This window comes from Dermochelys coriacea, chromosome 23 (assembly GCF_009764565.3).
Source record: "Dermochelys coriacea isolate rDerCor1 chromosome 23, rDerCor1.pri.v4, whole genome shotgun sequence".
In the NCBI taxonomy this organism is placed as follows: Eukaryota; Metazoa; Chordata; order Testudines; family Dermochelyidae; genus Dermochelys; species Dermochelys coriacea.
The window spans coordinates 13,879,127-13,900,857 of NC_050090.1; the positions used below are offsets into that span (position 1 = coordinate 13,879,127).

At 57.8% G+C, this 21,731-nt stretch overlaps 4 protein-coding genes across 4 annotated transcripts in view; all 4 read right to left on the reverse strand.

The window, feature by feature from the left end:
* The window catches only part of LOC119847133 (immunoglobulin superfamily member 1-like), a 660,993-nt gene that overhangs the window by 617,111 nt on the left and 22,151 nt on the right, over positions 1-21,731 (reverse strand). The window lies entirely within an intron of this gene.
* The window catches only part of LOC119847459 (leukocyte immunoglobulin-like receptor subfamily A member 6), a 652,437-nt gene that overhangs the window by 617,111 nt on the left and 13,595 nt on the right, over positions 1-21,731 (reverse strand). The gene's annotated exons all lie outside the window — the stretch shown is intronic.
* Positions 1-21,731, reverse strand: part of LOC119846912 (immunoglobulin superfamily member 1-like) — a 615,137-nt gene that overhangs the window by 588,174 nt on the left and 5,232 nt on the right. The gene's annotated exons all lie outside the window — the stretch shown is intronic.
* Positions 588-13,811, reverse strand: KCNJ14 (potassium inwardly rectifying channel subfamily J member 14). Its single transcript, XM_038381599.2, has 3 exons — positions 13,764-13,811; positions 1,532-2,250; positions 588-1,127 (listed from the first exon to the last, which is right to left on the reverse strand). The coding sequence occupies exons 2-3, from the start codon at positions 2,156-2,158 to the stop codon at positions 621-623; spliced, it is 1,134 nt and encodes a 377-aa protein (XP_038237527.1). The 5' UTR covers positions 2,159-2,250; positions 13,764-13,811; the 3' UTR covers positions 588-620.

The window sequence follows — 21,731 nt, forward strand, 5'->3', positions numbered from 1 at the left end:
GCGGACGGATGGACAGACAGACGGACAGGCAGAGTCAGGATCTGCCCAGTCTAGCTGGGGCTGCTCCTTCCATCCCAGCCCCAACAACTAGTCCCCAACAACTGCCCCTTCAGCCCCCCAGGAACGGATCCCCCAACAACCACCACCTGGGAACTGACCCCCCACACACCCCAATGAACTGACTACCCCAACACCCAGCTTGCCAGGAACAACCCCCCGCCCAACAACCAGGCCGCCAGGACCTTCCCAAAACCCAACCCCAATAAACTCCCCACAACACCCAGCCCCCTAGGAATGGACCCCCCAACAACCAACCCCAGGAACTACCTCCCCAGCCCCCCAAGAACTGAACCCCCCTGACAACCAGCCCTCCAGGAATTTCCTCCCAGCCCCCCTGCAAGAACTGACCTCCAATAGCACCCAGGAGCCAACCCCCAAGGGAACTGCCCCCCACCCCTTCCAACACCCAGAAACTGACTCCCCCAACCTCACCTCCCCCCCCAGGAACTGCCCCCTACCCCCAAACTCACCTACCCCCCAGGAACTGACCCCCAACCCCTCCCCATCCAGCCCCACGGAATGGCGCCCTACGAGCCCCCTTCCCCGCAGGCGCCGTCCCATCACGTCTCCGTGGCCCCGTCCTCCTCCTCCTCGTCCGGCTGCTGCTCGCGCAGGGCCAGCTCGTTGACGTAGCAGAAGGAGGCGCGGGGGGTGCCGGCGGGGCCGGGGCTCTGCTGCCCCAGCTCCCGGGCGCTGCAGCGGGGGGTGCCGGGCACCGGGTAGGTGCGGTGGAAGTGGTGGAAGTCGACCCGGTAGCGCCCGCGGCGGCAACGGGCCAGGACGGGGGCGAAGCGGTGGCCCCAGCGCAGCTCGCCAGGCAGGTAGGAGGTGCGGCACTGCGTGGTCATGGCCGTGGCCTCCACCATGCCTTCCAGGATGGCCACCAGCTCGAAGTCGGCCCGGGCCAGCTGGGCCGGCCCCAGCCCGTAGAAGGGGCTGGCGTCGTCGATCTGGTGCACCACGGTGAGGGGCGAGACCAGGAAGAGGCGGTCGGTGCCGCTGTCGAAGCCCACGTCCACGTCCCGCTGGTCCAGGGGCAGGAACTCGCCCTCGGGGGTCACACGGGGCTGGGGGTGGGGACGGGGCGGGGGGTTAGTGATGGGACAGAAGTGGGGAGACCCCACCCCCCACCCCGTCAACTCCCCATTCTCGGCCACTGGAGCCGTATCCCTGCCCGCTTTGGCCCCCTGACCCCACTCCCCTCCCAGAGCCAGGGACATAACCAAGGACTCCTGTCTCCCAGCCCCTTGCTGCTCTAACCACTAGACCCCACTCCCCTCCCAGAGCCGGGGAGAGAACCCAGGAGTCCTGTCTCCCAGCCCCCTCCTGCTCTAACCACTAGACCCCACTGTCCTCCCAGAGCCAGAGAGAGAACCCCGGAGTCCTGGCTCCCAGCCCCCTCCTGCTCTAACCATTAGACCCCACTGCCCTCCCACAGCCCTCGCCCCCCCCCACGCCCGCCGGCCCCCACCTGCAGCAGCTGGGCGCGGACGTGGGCCTCCACCAGGTGGCTGTGGCGCAGGTTGGCCACGCGCCACATGAGACAGAGTTTGCCGTCCCGCAGGGCCACCACGGCGCAGCGGCTGAAGAGCAGCGTCTGGTTGCGCTTCTTGGGCTTGGCCATCTTGGCCATGACGGCCCCCAGCAGGAAGGCGTCCAGCAGGCAGCCGGCCACGCACTGCAGCACCACGGCCAGCACGGCGGCCGGGCACTCCTCGGTCACGCTGCGCGAGCCGTAGCCAATGGAGGTCTGGGTCTCCAGCGAGAGCAGGAAGGCGCCCAGCAGGCCGGTGACCTGGGTGAAGCAGGGCGGGCGCAGGGCGGGCGCGGGGCCCAGGTCGCCGTGCAGGGCGGCCACCAGCCAGAAGGCCAGGCCGAAGAGCAGCCAGGAGAGCACGAAGGCCAGGGAGAAGAGCAGGGCCAGCCAGCGCCAGCGGGCGTCCACGCAGGTGGTGAACAGGTCGCCCAGGTACCGCTGGCTCTTCTCCCCCAGGTTGACGAACTCCACGTTGCAGTGCCCGTCCTTCTTCACGAAGCGGCTGCGGCGGGGGGGCCCCCCGTCCTCCTCCTCCTCGTCCCGCAGCGGCTCCGGCCCCATGGCCCGGGACGCCCCCCGGCTCGGCGGCTCGGCGGGCGCAGGGCGGTTAGTGGGAGACGGTGGCTCGGGGCGGCCCCATGGTCCTGCCCAGCCTGGAGGGGTTGGGGAGAGAGAGATGGAGGGGCAGGGTTGAGGAGAGGGGGTCGTGGGGCTCTGGGGGGGATGGCAGGTGGCCAGGGCAGTGGTGTGGCATGGGGCACGGTGCCCCGCTCCCCTGGATCAGCCCCATCTATCCCAGTATCCTGCCCGCCAGACCCATGGGCCCATCTACCCCGGTATCCTGCCCCATCCATGCCCCCCTGGATTAGTCACATGGGCCCATCTACAGCAGTATCTTGCCTGCTCCATGCCCCCTGGATTAGATCCATGGGGTCATCTACCCCTGTATCCCACCCCATCCCTGCCCCCCTGGATCAGCCACACAGGCCCATCTACCCTGGTATTCTGCCCCTTCCCTGCCCCCCTGAATCTGATCCAGAGGCCCATCTACCCCAGTATCCTGCCCCTTTCCTTGTCTAAGAGGGAATCACCAGACAGAGTCGGGGAGAGAGGCGTGAGATGGGCTTATACAAGAGACTGCGGGTGCACAGAATGGTCCCGGGGAGTTCTGGGGGCTGTGGAGGGAAAGAGGCCCCAGAAAAGAGACGGGTTTTGAGAGACACCCCCTGCCCCAGGACTCCACACTCAGGTCTGGCTTCCTAGGGCGTGTCTTCCCACAAAAGGCAAATTAATCCCCACCACCACCATCACCAAGCAGGGACATGGTTCAGTATACCGTCCCCATTCTCCACAAGGGGAAACTGAGGCAGGGATTTGCCTAACACCATACAGCAAGGGAGCCAGAAATGGAAGCCAGGTGTCCTGGCTCCCAACCCCCCCCCGCATACTGTCCTAACCTCTCAACCCCACTCCCCTCCCCAAGCTAGAGGTCAAGCCCAGGCTCTAACTCTGCAATGAGAATTTGGCAGGGGAGAGGGACAGACGTGTGTCTAGAGCCTCCCCCCACCGCAGGGACCTGGGATTGCCCTGAGCCATTCACCCGCCCCCACAGCCGCCACCACCCCATCCCTGTCCCCCCAGTAGCTTCCATGCAACAGAGGGAAGGGGGAGGGTTGTAAGTGGCATTTCACAACAAAGTCAATATCTAATCTCTGGCAAAGGTCCATCTAGCCCAGTATCCTTTCTGATGATAGTGGCCAATGCCAGGTGCCCCAGAGGGAATGAACAGAACAGGGAATCATCCAGTGATCCATCCCCTGTCACCCATTCCCAGCTTCTGGCAAACAGAGTCTAGGGACATCATCCCCGCCCAGTCTGGCTAATAGCCATTGATGGACCTATTCTCCATGAACTTATCTAGTTCTTTATTGAACCCTGTTACAGTCTTGGCCTTCACAACATCCTCTGGCAAGGAGTTCCATAGGTTGACTGTGTGTTGTGTTAAGAAATACTTTCTTTTGTTTGTTTTAAACCTGCTGCCTATTCATTTCATTGGGTGACCCCTAGTTCTTGTGTTATGAGAAGGAGTAAATAACACTTCCTGATTTACTTTCTCCACATCAGTCGTGATTTTATAGACCTCTATCATATCCCCCCTGAGTCGTCTCATTTCCAATCTGGAAAGTTCCAGTCTTATTAATCTCTCCTCATATGGGAGCCGTTCCAGACCCCTCATCATTTTTGTTGCCCTTTTCTGAACCTTTTCCAATTCCAAAATATCTTTGAGATGTGGCGACCATATCTGCATGCAGGATTCAAGGTGTGGGCGTACCATGGATTTATATAGAGGCGATATGAGATTTTCTGTCTTATCATCTATCCCTTTCTTAATGATTCCCAATATTCTGTTCGCTTCTTTGACTGCCGCTGCACATTGAGTGGATGATTTCAGAGAACTCTCCACAATGACTCCATCATCTGGACCCATGGAAAAGAAGCCCTTGAGGAATTCCACCATGATTTCAACAATGTCCATCCCACCATCAACCTCAGCCTGGACCAGTCCACACAAAACATCCATTTCCTGGACACTTCTGTGCTAATAAGCAATGGTCACGTAAACACCACCCTATACCGAAAACCTACTGACCACTATACTTACCTACATGCCTCCAGCTTTCATCCAGGACACATCACACGACCCATTGTCTACAGCCAAGCCCTAAGATATAACCGCATTTGCTCCAATCCCTCAGACAGAGACAAACACCTACGAGATCTCTATCAAGAGTTCTTAAAACTACAATACCCACCTGCTGAAGTGAAGAAACAGATTGACAGAGCCGGAAGAGTACCCAGAAGTCACCTACTACAGGACAGGCCCAACAAAGAAAATAACAGAACGCCACTAGACATCACCTTCAGCCCCCAACTAAAACCTCTCCAACGCATCATCAAAGATCTACAACTATCCTGAAAAATGATCCTTCACTCTCACAGATCTTGGGAGACAGACCAGTCCTCGCTTACAGACAGCCCCCCAACCTGAAGCAAATACTCTCCAGCAACCACACACCACACAACAAAAACACTAACCCAGGAACCTATCCTTGCAACAAAGCCTGATGCCAACTCTGTCCACATATTTATTCAAGTTACACCATCATAGGGCCTAATCACATCAGCTGCACCATCAGGGGCTTGTTCACCTGCATATCTACCAATGTGATATAGGCCATCATGTGCCAGCAATGCCCCTCGGCCATGTACATTGGCCAAACCAGACAGTCTCTACGCAAAGGAATAAATGGACACAAATCTGACATCAGGAATCATAACATTCAAAAACCAGTAGGAGAACACTTCAGCCTCTCTGGCCACTCAGTAACAAACTTAAAGGTGGCAATTTTGCAACAGAATAGCTTCAAAAACAGACTCCAACGAGAAACTGCTGAGCTTGAATTAATATGCAAATGAGATCCCATTAACTTGGGTTTGAATAGAGACTGGGAGTGGCTGGGTCATTACAAATATTGAATCTATTTCCCCATGTTAAGTGTCCTTACACCTTCTTGTCAACTGTCTAAATGGGCCATCTAGATTATCACTTCAAATGTTTTTTTCTCCTGCTGATAATAGCTCCTCTTAATTAATTAGCCTCTTACTCCACCTTTTCATGTTCTCTGTATGTGTATATATATATATATATATATATACCTTCTTACTATATGTTCCATTCTATGCATCTGATGAAGTGGGTTTTCACCCACGAAAGCTTATGCTCAAATAAATTTGTTAGTCTCTAATGTGCCACAAGTTCTCCTGTTCTTTTTGCGGATACAGACTAACATGGCTGCTACTCTGAAACCTTTCTTGAGTGGTAACAGCTAATTTAGATCCCATCCTTTTTATATGCATAGATGGAATTAAGCTTTCCAACGTGCATTACTTTGCATTGATCAACATGGAATTTCATCGGCCGGTTTGTTGCCCAGTCACCCAGTTTCGAGAGATCCCTTTGTAGCTCTTCGCCATCCATCCACGACGTAACTCTCTTCAGTAGTTTTGTATCATCTGCAAATTTTGCCACCTCACTGTTTACCCCTTTTCCCATGGGGTCCCCCTGTCCCATTCTCCACTTCTCTGAGCCAGCTGGTCCCCTCCTTGGCCCCCACATCGAGTTTAATCCAGCTAAACTTCCTCCCTGGGCCCATCGTCCCCCACCCCCCGGCTCCCAGGCCAGGACTGAGCACCCCATAGGTGTGAGGAGGGCAGGAGGGATGGAGCAGGGGCCAGTCTATGTCACCGCACCCACTGCAGGAGCTTGTGGCCTGAAGCAACGGCTCTGATCAGCCACCCCGAGTGACCAGGGCAAGGCATCTCCCCCTGGCCAGCCCAGATCTGATGGGTGAGCTAGAGGGGAACACTGAGGCTGGCACGGCTGAGGAAGGTGGGGTGCCCAGAGCACCTGGTGTGGGGAGGGGGGACCCTGGTGTGGGAGAACAGGAGGGGGGCTGGGAATGGGGAGCACCAGCCTCATGGGCCCACCTACCCGAAACCCCAACCCCTCTCCTGGCCCCCTGGGATCAGCCCCTTCCAGGCTGGGATCCCTGCCAGTGGGGCTGTTCCCTGTCCCCCACCGCCGCCAGGCTCCATAACCCCCTCAGTGCTGGGGAATTGGTTACGTGAGCAATGCCCAGAGAAGCCGGACAAGTGCCCCGCACCCCACAGCAAACGAGAACCCTCCCACAGTCTCTGCCGGTCTGAGCTGGGGGCAGCCTTGCCCTGCCCCATACATGGTGGCTGCTGAGACTGTGAGGGGCTGGGCAAGAGCAGCTGGCACTGCCACACCCGCTCACAGCCCCCCTCCCCCTCTCATTCAGCCAGTGCCCCCCAGAACTGCCATGGAGGGGGCAGTGCCAGGAGGAGCCTCCAGGCTCTGTCCTTGAGCTGCCGGCTGAAGGACATTGAGCTAAACCAGGCCGGTCCCTGCTGGATCTGGGAGACACTGCCCGGCGCAGTACGGGTCATGTCAAGGGAGGGAGGCCCCAGGCCCCTGCCCCGTCTTGAGGCTGGGGTCAGCAGCACTTTGGTGGCAACACTAAATCAGTGGTTGTATCCCCCTCCCCTGCCGGCACCCCATTGGCCTCCTGTTCCCTTGTCCCCCGGGGATCCCTCCCATTGGCCCCCATCCCCCAGCCTGCTCAGTGGATCCCTCTTCCCCCCTCCACCCTCATTGGCTCCCAATCCCTGGCCCCTCATTGTCCATCCACGCCCCCACCCCCCGCCTCAGCCATCTATCGCCACACACCCCCATCCATCTATCTCATCCACCCCTCATCCATCTATATCCACACACTCCTCATCCATCTATCCCCATCCACCCCCATTCATCTATCTCCATCCACCCCTCATCCATCTATCTCCACACACCCCTCATCCATCTATCGCCCCCATTCATCTGTCTCCACACACCCCTCATCCATCTATCGCCCCCATTCATCTGTCTCCACACACCCCTCATCCATCTATCGCCATCCACCCCCATTCATTTGTCCTCATCCACCCCCATCCATCTATCTCCACACACCCCTCATCCATCTATCCCCATCCACCCCCATCCATCTATCCCCATCCACCCCCATCCATCTATCCCCATCCATCTATCCCCATCCATCCCCATCCATCTATCTCCATCCACACTCATCTATCTATCTCCATCCACCCCCATCCATATATTCCCATCCACCCCTCATCCATCTATCTCCATCCACACTCATCTATCTATCCCCATCCACCTCCATTCATCTATCCCCATCCACCCCTCATCCATCTATCTCCATCCACACTCATCTATCTATCCCCATCCATCTATCCCCATCCACCCCTCATCCATCAAGCCCCATGTTCCTCTGTCAAGCTAGCTATAGAATCTTCCTCCCACCAAAAACCTATCATCCATCCATCCCCCCACATCTCCCATATCCATCCATCCCCACAAACCTCATCCACAGATCCATCCACCCTCCCCACACATCTTCTAGCTCTCCATCCATACATCCATCCCCCAGACCTGATCCATCCATCCCCTTCCACACCTCATCTGTCCATCCATCCCCCACATCTTCCGTATCCATCCACCCCCACACAACCCTCTAGCTCTCCATCCATCCATCCCCCACACACCTCATCCATCCATCTATGCATCCATCCCACACACCTCATCTATCCATCCATCCATCCCCCACACTTCTCCATCCATCCCCACATACCTCATTTATACATCCATCCACCCTCCCCACAAACCCCTTCTAGTTCTCCATCCATCCTTCCCCCACACCGCTCCCTCTATCCATCCATCCCCACACACCCGTGTCCATCTCTCTTGGGCATTTATACCTGCCTGGTCCCTGGTGGTCTCCTTGTCATCCCCAGTGGGGATGGCTCCGATCCCGCCCCAAGCCCTGGGGCAGCGATGGACCTGGCAGGGGCACTGGGGATCATGACACCCGATGGAGTGGAACCAGCCCCAGTGCCCATTTCTCTATCACAGGCTCCCCTGCCCCTGCCCCTCCCCTCCCCTCCCGCCGTGGCCCAGCCAGGATCCCCTTACCTGTCTGAGATCAGACTTCCCTTCATCTCTTCGCTGGTGCTGATCCCTTTCCTTCTTTTTCGCTCTCCCTCCTTCCCCCCTTTTCCCTTTCCTCGCTTTTCTCTCACTCCTTCCAGAGACTTTCTCGCTCCCTTCTTCTTGTTGAAGTCGGATGGTCTGGCTGGGTCTTGCTCTCTATCGCTGTGTCACACTCACTCGTTCCTCCCCCCTACACACACACACGTGGGAGTTGCAGACACTTGGCCCCTGGCCCGGCCCTGGGATGAGCTCGCTAAGCTGGAGGGTGGAAGGGTGCGGGGGGGGGGGGGCGAGAGGGAGAGGGAGGGAAGCTGCCAAGTCCCACCCTCAGCTTGAGCAGGATTGGCCGCGCTGGCTGCCAGTCTGCATCTGGAATCTGGCTGTAGGGTCACTAGAGTGAGTGAATGTGTCAGAAGAAAAGAAAAAGAAAGAAAGAAAGAAAGAAAGAAAGAAAGAAAGAAAGAAAGAAAGAAAGAAAGAAAGAAAGAAAGAAAGAAAGAAATTCCTCCTTCCCTTCCTACCTTTATCACTTCTTTCTCTCCATCCCTAGCTCTTTCTTTCTTTCTTTCTTTCTTTCTTTCTTTCTTTCTTTCTTTCTTTCTTTCTTTCTTTCTTTCTGTGCCGGCTGCTGCTCTGGCTGCCCGGCTGAGAGCAAAAGGCGAATCAATGGATGGAAAGTGCTCCCAGGGGACGGGCTGCATCCTGCATCGGCTAAACATCCCAGGCCCCGCTCACCCCTCAGATCGATGAACCGCAGCCCACGGCCTCGCTGCTACCAGAGCCTCATGCCTTGCCTGCTGCCAAGAGGCCTCTGGGGTGAGGCGCGGGGGGCTGGGTATCCGGGAACCCCTTGCCCGGCACTGAGATGCAGCCCCCTCTGGGGTGAAGCGCAGGGGCTGGGTACCCAGGGACCCCTCGCCTGGCACTCAGATGTAGCCCCCTCTGGGGTGAAGCGTGGGGGCTGGTATCCGGGGACCCCTTGCCCGGCGCTGAGATGTGGCCCCCCTCTGGGGTGGAGCATGAGGGCTGGGTATCCAGGGGCCCCTCGCTCGGCACTGAGATGCGGCCCCCCTGGGGTGAAGCGTGGGGGCTGGGTATCCGGGGACCCCTTGCCCGGCGCTGAGATGTGGCCCCCCTCTGGGGTGGAGCGTGAGGGGTGGGTATCCAGGGGCCCCTCGCCCGGCACTGAGATGCGGCCCCCTCTGGGGTGGAGCGTGGGGGCTGGGTATCCGGGGACCCCTTGCTCAGCAGTGAGATGCAGCCCCCTCTGGGGTGGAGTGCAGGGGGCTGGGTATCTGGGGACCCCTCGCCTGGCACTGGGATGTGGCCCCCTCTGGGGTGGAGCGCAGGGGGGCTGGGTATCTAGGGCCCCCTCGACCGGCACTGAGATGAGGCCCCCTCTGGGGTGGAGTGTGGGGGACTGTGTATCTAGGGCCCCCTCGCCCGGCACTGAGATGCGGCCCCCTCTGGGGTGGAGTGCGGGGGCTGGGTATCCGGGGACCCCTCGCCCGGCACTGAGATGCGGCCCCCTCTGGGGTGGAGCATGGGGGAATACTGGGGCCAATAAACGCTCCCCTCTCTCTTTCTCTCTTCCTCCGCCCCTCACGCTTTGACTCCCTCCGGAGCCAGGCCTGCAGCTCTGCAGGGGGCCCGGAGCGGCCCAAACCTGCTCCCGCTCACGTGCTGCTCCTTGCACGTCAGGGGCCTCCTGGGATCGAGACCCAGGCCGTGCAAGGCCCTAGATCTCTGCCCTGGGTTGTGCCTGGAGCCCTGCTGTCTGCAGGCAGCTGTCTCCCTCCTGTGGGCAGATGGGGGATTGGCAGCCACCCGGGTGGGCAGCTTCCCCCTTCTCCTCCCTGCGCCCATTTCCTAAGGGGAGGGGGCGGGGGTTAATTTCCCCCCCTTGCAGAATGGGGGCTCATGGGAGTTGTAGTTTTAGTCTGAAGGGGGGTGGGCTGAATTGGAGTCCGGCTTCCCTGTGAACCCACAGCCCCACACCCATTCAGCCCCCCCCCATGCCCATACATCTTCCCAAGGAGTGGATCTGGACAGGCTGCTAGGAGATGGCTCGGGGGATCCTACGATAACAAACCAGCATGTGTGTAACCCCCTGCCGCCAAGAGACCCTACAATAACAAAACAGTCTGTGCAATCCTTTGCTCCCAAGAGAACCTGCAATAACAAAGCAGCCCATGGGAGACCCCACAATAACAAACCATTGTTTATGCAACCCAAATGCTCGAGACCCCCCGCAATAAGAAACCATTCTGTCCACAAACCTAGGCTCCTGAAAGACCCTACAATAACAAACCAAACTGTGAGCAACTCCCATGCTTCTAAGCGGCCCTACAATAACAAACCAGTCTGGGAGCAAGTCCAGTGTCTCTGGCAGACCCTACAATAACAAATCGGTCTGTGAGCAAGCTCAGTGCTTCTGAGAGACCCTACAATAACAGACCAGAGTGCACAACCAAGAGCCCATGGGAACCCCTGCCAAAATAATGTGTCAATGCAATCCAGCGACTTGGTTTGGTTTCAAGCATCCAACCATTTTATTACGAGCACAACAGATGAGCGTTGCAACGGCACCGTATTATGCAGCCACAGAGTCACGTGCAGGCGAAGATAATGCTTGTGAAGCGCTTGCAGAGAAAGGGTGAACTACATCGCTGGGGGGTGGGGTGGGGGGGACCTCAGAGGTGCCCCAGTTAATCATTATTTACCCTTCCCCTGACAGGAGGAGAGGGGCGGCATTCCAGGAATTCAAAATGTGGCAGGTTTCAAGCTGAGTAGCTGTGCCATGGCATGTGCCTGGCCTGCGGAACTCACCGCCACATGATATAGCAGAGGCTCAAGAGCTTAGGAGGATTCCAGCGAGGAGCAGACATTTATTACTAGTATCCACGTGTTGCCATAGTGCCCAGGAGACCCCAGCCATGGAGCGGGACCCCCTTTGCAGGGCATTATACAGCCACCTAGCTATTTATATGGGCCCCGAACACATCCCGAGTTCTACCCATCAGAGCTGCGAGGCAGCTATAAATGATGGGAGAGAGGAACAAAGTCCCCCACTCACCGGGGCAGGTTACCCCTCATCAGCCACTACGTGTGGGTGGCCGCCCCTGAAGGAGCTGCCCCCTTGACACTGTCAGAGACGGGATACCGGACTAGATGGGCCCCGGGCTGGCTAGCTAGACTTACTGGTGTTTCAACACAGGGGTAGGGTTTGTAACCGGGTTTGGGGGGGACCCTGTTCCGCTGAGTGCTGCACGCACCACAATCAGAACTGGGAACCCCCCAGCACACTGGGTACTGCACAGACACCCCAAAATGAGATCAGCACCCCCCATGAGATCATGCCAGGCATGCACTGACCCCCACACCCCCATCCTTGACCGAGAGCGGGCCTCCATCCTGCACAGACTGCCCCCTCAGTGAGACACAGTCCCTGCCTGAGGAGCTCACAGATGATTCTCCCCATTGTACAGAGGGGAAAACTGAGACACGGGGGAATGAAGCAACTTTCCCAAGGCCACATGGGAAATCTGTGGCCCAGCCAGGAAGGGCAGAGCAGACCCACCTCGCCCAGGGATGGCTCAACGCCATCCCCAAAATACCAGGGTATCAGGGTCACGCCCGGATCCAAGATCACGGGGCAACCCTATCATTAGTCATAATTATTATTCATTATTAATTAATTCATTAACCTGGGCCTCCACAGTGCTGGGGGCTGAGACGCAGCTGCCTTTGGGGACTGGGTATACAGGGACCTCTCGCCCAGCGCTGAGATACGTCCACCCCTGAGGTGGGGCATCGGGGCTGTTTATACTCACTTTCATGCTGAACTTCCAGTGGGGCTAGAACCCACAACTCCCCCTCTGCTGCCAAAGAACCTCCTGGAGGATCCCTGCCTGCTCCTGGCAGTGCGGGGCCAATGACACACAACAGGTGGTGCTGAAGGTGTCCAGCAGGGGGCATCCATGCCCCTCCAGCTGGTTCCCCCTCATGGCACTCCAGTGCAATGGAGCAGGTTTAGCATAGTGTGGCGGAGTCGTCCCCCTGTGGTGAGTGAGGTAGGGCTGCTCCCACGCGGACATCACCAGATGCAGCTGCTGGTGCTTCAGGCTCACAAGTTTGGGGTGGGGTGGGAGGGTCACCTCCACTGCTGCTGGTACATCTGGGATGTGGGGTGGGGGACAGGCCGCACCCTTCTGCTTCCCAACCCCGGCAGACCAGGGTTTTAAACACTTTTAATATATGAATTAAAATGGATATAAAATAATATTAAAATTCTGTCTAAAGGGCTGCAGGGACTCAGGGTGGGCCAGAGAGTCACACAGCAGGTTGAGTGGAGTCCTGGCTCCCATCCCTGCCCTGCCCTAACCATTAGACCCCACTCCCCTCCTACAGCCAGGGAGAGAACCCAGGAGTCCTGGTTCCCAGCCCCATGGCCTATCCACAGGACCACTCTGCTCCTCTATTAATGAAACATACGTGTGTCTGACCCTCCCTTCAAATCTCCAGCTCTTTGCCTCAGCCCCATGCAGTGGCAAGGAGTTCCGCAGGTTAATTCCATGTTGCCGTGAAATGCTAATTACTGGCTCTGGGCCCAGCCACCCACCTGCTCAGGCAGTTGTAGCTCATCAGGGAAAAGGCCACCCAGATGCCTGGGTTCTGTGCCGGGGCAGGGGGTGTATAGACCCCCATCTGCAGCCTCCAAACTGCACGGGGAGGGAGGGGGGGAATGAGACTGAGCCCCAAAGGGTTAAGGGGCTGCTGCCCGTGTGCCACCCGCAGCCTGCAGTACCGTCCGCCGCCACACAAGGGCACCATGTGGCAGGGACAAGGGTGCGCTGGTGTCATGCTGGAGGGGTGGGGGGCAATGCTCCACGTCCCGGCACCTTCACTGGGCCGGGGCCCAGAGCTGGGGGAAGGGAGAGAGGAAAGGGTGGGTTCAGAACATGCCTGAGACATGCCAACATGCTTAGAACACGCCTAAAACATGTGAACATCTCCCCCCCTCCCCTCAACCATTCCAGGCAGGCCATCGACCCAACACCTCTGTGGCATCATTGGCTGCGTCCCCACAGCCCCAGGGGTCAGGGCTCGGGCTCAGTCCAGCCATCTCGGGCTCTGCACCATCACTCAGACAATCAGCACAGCTGGGGCGTGGGGGTGGGCAGGGCTGGGCTAGCAGGGGGCTGGGGTCGGGAGTGAGGGGCAGCGGTGGAGCTGTGGGAGGGGGAAGCCCAGGGCTGGGCTAGCAGGAGGCTGGGGTTGGGAGTGAGGGGCAGCGGTGGAGCTCTAGGAGGGGGAAGCCCAGGGCTGGCTAGCAGGGGGCTGGGGTCGGGAGTGAGGGGCAGCGGTGGAGCTGTGGGAGGGGGAAGCCCAGGGCTGGGCTAGCAGGGGGCTGGGGTCGGGAGTGAGGGGCAGCGGTGGAGCTGTGGGAGGGGGAAGCCCAGGGCTGGGCTAGCAGGGGGCTGGGGTCGGGAGTGAGGGGCAGCGGTGGAGCTGTGTTCAGTTTAGGAGACTCACCTAGAAGAGGAGATAACGGGTTAGCAGAGAAATCAGGAGGGTTGCCCCGAATCCACCTGCAACACAAAGAAACCATGGGAGAGGAAAATATACTGCTCTAACCCTCTTCCCCTCCCTGAGCTGGGGAGACAACCCAGGATTCCTGGCTCCCAGCCCCCCCTGCTCTAACCACTAGACCCCACTAGTTCTGGGCTCCGAGCTGAGTCAGCTGCTGCACTGAGGCACCTACCTGAGTTTCCAGGCGGGTGTCTCCAGGCACCGTTGGGGTCAGAGTGCTGCAGGTCACTCTGGTTCCAGACCAGGAGGCTCCCAGGACGGGCTATAGGTACAAAGCAAACGTGTGAGAGAGGCCCCATTTGGACAGGGTCAATTCTCTGGTCGTTCAGCAGGGGGTGCTCTCTCCCAAGCTGACCCCAATTCCCCAGAGTGGCACTAGGGGGGCGCTGGGCTACAGGGGGTGGAAACAACCAGGAACCACTGGGACAAATTCAAAGAGCTACACCAAGGGAGGCTCACCTGTGTAGTGCGTCCTTCTCTCCTTACCCTGGGGAACAAGGAGAATATAATCAGGATTGACATCCCCCCGCTCTAACCACTAGTCCCCACTCCCCTCCCAGAGCCAGGGTTGAAGAGGATTATAAGGGAAAATAGGAATGAAAAGAACTTGCAGCCAGAGGGAACAGGGGATAGACTGGAGAATAGCACCATCACCCGGAAAAGGCAGGTCTATATGATCGGGGACTCTTTAGTGAGAAGAATAGACAGGTCTGTAACTAGATCTGATCCAGAGAATAGAAGGGTGTGCTGTCTTCCGGGTGCTAAGATACGGGATGTAGACCTGAGGTTGAAAAGGATCCTAAAGGGAGAGGGAAAGAATCCCCTAATTATCCTTCATGTGGGAACAAATGATACGGCTAGATTCTATCTGGAAAGTATTAAGGGAGACTACGCTAGGCTGGGGAAGACGCTTAAGGAAATCGAGGCTCAGGTGATCTTTAGTGGGATCCTGCCTGTTCCTAGAGAAGGGCAACAAAGGTGTGACAAGATTATGACTGTCAACAGATGGCTTAGGCAGTGGTGCTATAAGGAGGGTTACCATATCTGAGGTAGAAGCGAAACTGAAACAGCTTAATGGGACTAAATCGGGGGGCCCAGATAATCTTCATCCAAGAATATTAAAGGAATTGGCACCTGAAATTGCAAGCCTATTAGCAAGAATTTTTAATGAATCTGTAAACTCAGGAGTAGTACCAAATGATTGGAGAATTGCTAATATAGTTCCTGTTTTTAAGAAAGGAAAAAAAAGTGATCCGGGTAACTACAGGCCAGTTAGTTTGACATCTGTAGTATGCAAGGTCCTGGAAAAAATTTTGAAGGAGAAATTAGTTAAGGACATTGAAGTCAATGGTAAATGGGACAAAATATAACATGGTTTTACAAAAGGTAGATCGTGCCAAACCAACCTGATCTCCTTCTTTGAGAAAGTAACAGATTTTTTAGATAAAGGAAATGCAGTGGCTCTAATTTACCTAGATTTCAGTAAGGCGTTTGATACCGTGCCACATGGGGAATTATTCGTTAAATTGGAGAAGATGGGGATCAATATGAACATCAAAAGGTGGATAAGGAATTGGTTAAAGGGAGACTACAACGGGTCCTACTGAAAGGCGAACTGTCAGGCTGGAGGGAGGTTACCAGTGGAGTTCCTCAGGGATCAGTTTGGGGACCAATCTTATTTAATCTTTTTATTACTGACCTTGGCACAAAAAGTGGGAGTGTGCTAATAAAGTTTGCAGGTGATACAAAGCTGGAAGGTATTGCCAATTCAGAGAAGGATTGGGATATTATACAGGAGGATCTGGATGACCTTGTAAACTGGAGTAATAGTAATAGGATGAAATTTAATAGTGAGAAATGTAAGGTCATGCATTTAGGGATTAATAACAAGAATTTTAGTTATAAACTGGGGACGCATCAATTAGAAGTAACGGAAGAAGACAAGGATCTTGGAGTATTGTTTGATCATAGGATGACTATGAGCTGCCAATGTGATATGGCTGTGAAAAAAGCTAATGCGGTTTTGGGATGCATCAGGAGAGGTATTTCCAGTAGGGATAAGGAGGTTTTAGTACCATTATACAAGGCACTGGTGAGACCTCACCTAGAATACTGTGTGCAGTTCTGATCTCCCATGTTTAAAAAGGATGAATTCAAACTGGAGCAGGTACAGAGAAGGGCTACTAGGATGATCCGAGGAATGGAAAACTTGTCTTATGAAAGGAGACTTAAGGAGCTTGGCTTGTTTAGCCTAACTAAGAGAAGGTTGAGGGGAGATATGATTGCTCTCTATAAATATATCAGAGGGATAAATATAGGAGAGGGAGAGGAATTATTTAAGCTCAGCACCAATGTGGCCACAAGAACAAATGGGTATAAACTGGCCACCAGGAAGTTTAGACTTGAAATTAGACAAAGGTTTCTAACCATCAGAGGAGTGAAGTTTTGGAATAGCCTTCCAAGGGAAGCAGTGGGGGCAAAAGATCTATCTGGTTTTAAGATTCTACTCGGTAAGTTTATGGAGGAGATGGTATGATGGGATAATGGGATTTTGGTAAGTAATTGATCATTAAATATTCAGGGTAAATAGGACTAATCCCCTGAGATGGGATATTAGATGGATGGGATCTGAGTTACCCAGAAAAGAATTTTCTGTAGTATCTGGCTGGTGAATCTTGCCCATATGCTCAGGGTTTAGCTGATCGCCATATTTGGGGTCGGGAAGGAATTTTCCTCCAGGGCAGATTGGAAGAGGCCCTGGAGGTTTTTCGCCTTCCTCTGTAGCATGGGGCATGGGTCACTTGAGGGAGGCTTCTCTGCTCCTTGAAGTCTTTAAACCACGATTTGAGGACTTCAATAGCTCAGACAAAGGTGAGGTTTTTCGTAGGAGTGGGTGGGTGAGATTCTGTGGCCTGCGCTGTGCAGGAGGTTGGACTAGATGATCAGAATGGTCCCTTCTGACCTTAGTATCTATGAATCTATGAATCTATGAGAGAACCCAGGAGTTCTGGCTCTCAGCCACCCCCCCGCTCTAACCACTTGTCCATACTCCCTTCCCAGAGCCAAGGGGAGAACCCAGGAGTCCAACCTCCCAGCCTCCCCGCTCTAACCCACTACAGCTTCCCCATTTTCTATCTGCTGCCCCCATCCCCCTCACCATTGCGTCGAACTCAAGCAGGGTGAGATTCATGCAGCTTGTCACGGAGATTCCCCATCCGCCCACGTCCAGCACGGAAGGGAGATGCCGGCTGGGGGGGTAGGTGGCGATTGCCGTGTTCTGGGTGGGGCAGAGATGGACCAGTCAGTGATCAGGGACCTGCCTCCCTCTACATGTCGTGACCACGTGCCTGGGGACAACGGGCTACCATTCACGACCTCTCCCTGGCGTCAACGGGGAATTGCTCTCCTCTGGTTGAGGTATGGGGGGCTCTGACACACAGCTGGGCAATTCTGGATCCACCCAGTAGGGGGCAGCAGGGACACACACACACACTTTTTTGTACCGTGTTAGATGCTGCTGCCCCATGCTCCACCCCAGAGGCAGCTGAATCTCAGCATTGGGCGAGGAGTCCCTGTATAACCAGCCCCCCGCACTCCACCCCAGAGACAGCTGCATCTCAGCACTGGGTGAAGGGTTCCCGTATAACCCACCCCTGCCACACCCCAGAGAGGCCGTGATTCATCAGCTCCGTACTCCGGAAAAGCTCACCCCATACACCCATTGCATTTTCCTGTCTCCTTCCCCAGCGTCCGGCGGGAGGTCGATCCGGTGCGAGGGGGCGCTGGCTTCGCATGGGTAGCTGCGTGTCTCCTCCTGGACCATGGCCACTTAAAGGGGAAAGAAGCCCAGGTGTCATGGGGGGGGCCTCTCAAAAGTGCTCATGCAGCAGGGAAAGGGGTAAGAAAGCAGGCCAGGGCCCCCCCAGGGACAAGCAGCCAATGGGCATCTCTCCTGATGACCCCCCCCCCGTTCAGCTGGCATTTCATTGGCTGCGTGCACGGTCACAAGGCAAGCGGCAGGAGGGGGTGGGAGTGTGCATCAGGCTCATGCAAAACCTTGTGCACAAGAGAGAATGTGTGCAAAGGCCGGGGGGGGGGAGGAGGCTGCGCAGAGTGTCCCTCCCAGCTCTGCCAGTGCCCCTCACTCCCGACCTGCAGCCTCCCACTAGCCCAGCCCTGAGCCCTGCCGGTGCCCCTCACTCCCGACCCGCAGCCCCCTGCTAGCCCAGCCCCGGGCTCCCCAGCTGAGTGTGCAGACGTGTGAGTGGGTGCATGTGGGTGCCTAGCTCTGCAGGGCCATGGCCCGACATCTGGGTGCCGAAGCCGGGGAAGGGGGGAGAAGCAGCCGGGCAGCTGCGGGTTGGCTGGGTGCAGGGTGGGACGCTGCCAGTCTAAGCCGAGGCCCCTCATGTGTGTTTCCGTGGCACCGACACGCCCGGGGCCCAGGGCTCTGCTCCAAGCTGCACTTTCAAACCGCCCGCAGGATTTGCATGAGGTGTTGCAGAATGAATCACTTTCCTCTGCCAGGCCGAGCCCTGGGCACCCCAGAACAGGGGCAGGGAGGGAGAGCTCCCCGAAACACATGCACCCTGAGACAGCCAGTCTCTGCCCTGCGGCCGGGTGGGAGCCGGCGCCCCCTAGAGGGGAAAGGCCCTGTGCCCCATTCCCGGCCCCCCTGAGCCAGCCCGTCCCTGCCCTGGGCCTGGTGGGAGCCAGCGCCCTCTAGAGGGGAAAGGCCCCGCGCCCCATTCCCTGCCCCCCTGAGCCAGCCAGTCCCTGCCCTGGGGCCGGATGGGAGCCAGAAAGGCCCCGGGTCCCATTCCCCAGAGGCTCCTTCAGCCCCCAGGGTGAGGGTCGGTGATAGATCCTCCCACGCACTCTGGGGTTGGGGCGGGGGAAGGAGTTGGGGGGAGCGGAGACGGGGCTGCAGAGGGGCAGGTTGCAAGTCCCGCAGCAGGAAGGGGGGTGCTGCACCCATGTCTGGGGTGGAGCACCGAGCTGGCTGCAAGGGCCTGAGGCTAAGCAGTGCGTAAGCCAGCTGCCAGCTACAGGCAAGGCCCTGGGACATGTTCAGGCTTGAACTGACATCCTGCGGGCCTGGCCCCACCCACCTGCTCCAGAGCTGGGGATGGAACCCAGGAGTCCTGGCTCCCAGCCCTCCCCTGCCCTCAACCCACTAGACCCCACTCCCCTCCCAGAGCTGGGGATAGAACCTCGGCATCCTGGACCCCACCCCACCCCCGCTCAAACCACTAGACCCCACTCCCCCCAGAGCCAGGGATAGAACCTAGGCGTCCTGGCTCCCTGGGACTCCACCCAGCACCCTCTTTGAGGGAAACCCCACATTCACTGGGGGCTGCACCTTCCCCCCCCACCCCCAGGGTCTGGCAGGGCTGGCACTTACCCCTGGTCATGCCTGAGCAACCCAGAACCACCAGCCATAACAGCGTTGTGGGCCCCATGGTCCCCCAGCGCGGCGGGGCCCGGTGACGGATTTTGGGGGGGCTCAGGGGGTTTCCTGCTCTGCTTGCAGGAGCTGGGAATCAATGCGAGGGGCGACCTCTCGCAGCCAAGCACAGATTAGACTCACTTCCCTGTCCGGTGATGATTTATATCACATAACGCAGGCTGGAAATTGCATCACTTTCACCGCCCCAGGGCGGGGGGGCAAGTCCAGCCTTGCCTAGAGGAGCAGGCAGGGCCTGGCTTGTGGCTCCTGGCACTTACAAAACATAAACCATGGTTCAGGAAAAGGGGAAACTGAGGCACAGGGGCAAGCTATTTATCCACTCCCAGAGCTGGGAATAGAACCCAGGAGTCCTGACTCGCCCCTCACCCAACCACTAGCCCCCACTCCTCTTCCAGAGCTGGGGAGAGAACCCAGGAGTCCTGACTCGCCCCTCACCCAACCACTAGCCCCCACTCCTCTTCCAGAGCTGGGGAGAGAACCCAGGAGTCCTGACTCGCCCCTCACCCAACCACTAGCCCCCACTCCTCTTCCAGAGCTGGGGAGAGAACCCAGGAGTCCGGCAGAAGTGCTCCCTCGTCCGTCAGTTCTGTTTATTGGTGAGGCTGAAGAGGTGAGAGACAGAGTCCAGGGACGGCGTGGGGTCATTGCTGTCCGGCCAAGCAGGGGGTTTAATGGAGGCTGCTTGGTATTAATGTCCCCTCCTGTTGAGAGACCCCAGGGGCAGCCGCTCTGGGCTGGAGGCTAGTACTGGAGCTAGGTTGGCCCATGGGTCTGACCTGTGGGGCAGGGGCGGGGGTGGGGAGTGGGGCAGGGATACCAGGCTGGATGGGCCCATGGATCTGATCTGGGGGGCGGGGATGGGGGTAGGGAGTGGGGCGGGGATACCGTTGTGGATGGGACAATGGATCTGATCTAGAGGGGCGGGGACGGGGGTAGGGAGTGGGGTGGGGATACCGGTGTGGATGGGACAATGGATCTGATCTAGAGGGGTGGGGATGGGGGTGGGGAGTGGGGCGGGGATACCGGTGTCGATGGGCCCATGGATCTGATCTGGAGGGGTGGGGAGTGGGGCAGGAATACCGGTGTAGATGGGCCCATGGATCTGATGTGGAGGGGCGGGGACGGGGGTGGGGAGTGGGGCGGGGATACCAGTGTGGATGGGCCCATGGATCTGATCTGGGGGGGCGGGGGTGGGGGTGGGGAATGGGGCAGGGATACTGGTGTGGATGGGCCCATGAATCTGATCTGAGGGGGCGAGGGTGGGGCTGGGGAGTGGGGTGGGGATACCAGGCTGGATGGGCCTGTGGGTCCGATAGCTCCCACCCATCCACCCTGGTGTGCGTGTCCTGCTGTCCCTGTCCCCAGTGACCGGGCAGGAATTTGGGGGGGCTGCAGGTCCAACACCGGCGTCTCCATCTGTCCCTCGGGCTGCTGGCTCTGCTCCCCGCTGGGCCGTGGGGGGATCAGCGGGTGGGGGGTCCTGGGGACGAAGTCCAGAAGTCTCCTCAGCATCAGGGGTCTTTAGTCCCCAACACCCCAACCCCCCAGGGCCCTGTCTGCCCCCAACCCCCTCCGTCGACTCCCCCAGGTCGCCCACCAGACCCCCCCATTCCAGCCCCTCCCCTCTGACTGGGGGTGTGGGGGAGGCCTGGCCCCATGGCCTGAGGTGCCCCGCAGGACACCTGGGTTCAATCCCGGTCTCTTGCCGGCTGGGCCCGATCCTGGTTTGACCCCCGATACCAGCCTCCCCCAGGGAGATGGACCTTTCCAAGGCTCAAGGGCGACCCCCTCTGGTCAAAGGTCTTCAAGGTGCCATCTGGGGGATCAGTGGGGTTGCCCGCCCCCCCCAGGGACACAGCAGTAGGGTGAGGGGAGCCCCCCATATGCAAGGTCACCTCGTCTCGCGTCCTCACCTCTTCCAGCTGTACGCGGCTTCGGCCAGAACCAGCACCAGGACCAGCAGGACCCCAACGGCCAGGGACAGACGGACGATGGCAAACGGGGTATAATCCTGCCTTGGGGGAGCCCCTAGAGGGAGGTCAGGGGCAAGAGGTGAATGCACCATGCTGGGGGGGGCTGTGTCCCCCCAACTCCCAATGGGAGAGATGGGCCGTCCCCCCCAAATAACGTCTCTCCCCCCACTCAAATCTATAAAGAGCCAGTTTGATCTGCCAGCCCAGAGTCCCCCGTACCTGGCTGCGTGCTGCCCGGGAGGGTGGGAGCCAGCACCGCTCCAGGATGAGTTGGGTCAGATCCCCTTGTGGGACCAGAACCAGCACCTGTCAGGGGTGAAGCAGGTTAGGGGGAGAAACAGCGACTCAGCCCCACGCCCGTCTCTGTCATTCTCAGTGCGGGGGAGTCCGGGGGAGGGATTTTAGTGTCTGGCGACGGTGCCGGCTGGGCACCCCTGGAACCCGACTGCCTTGTGCATCCCCAGAGCT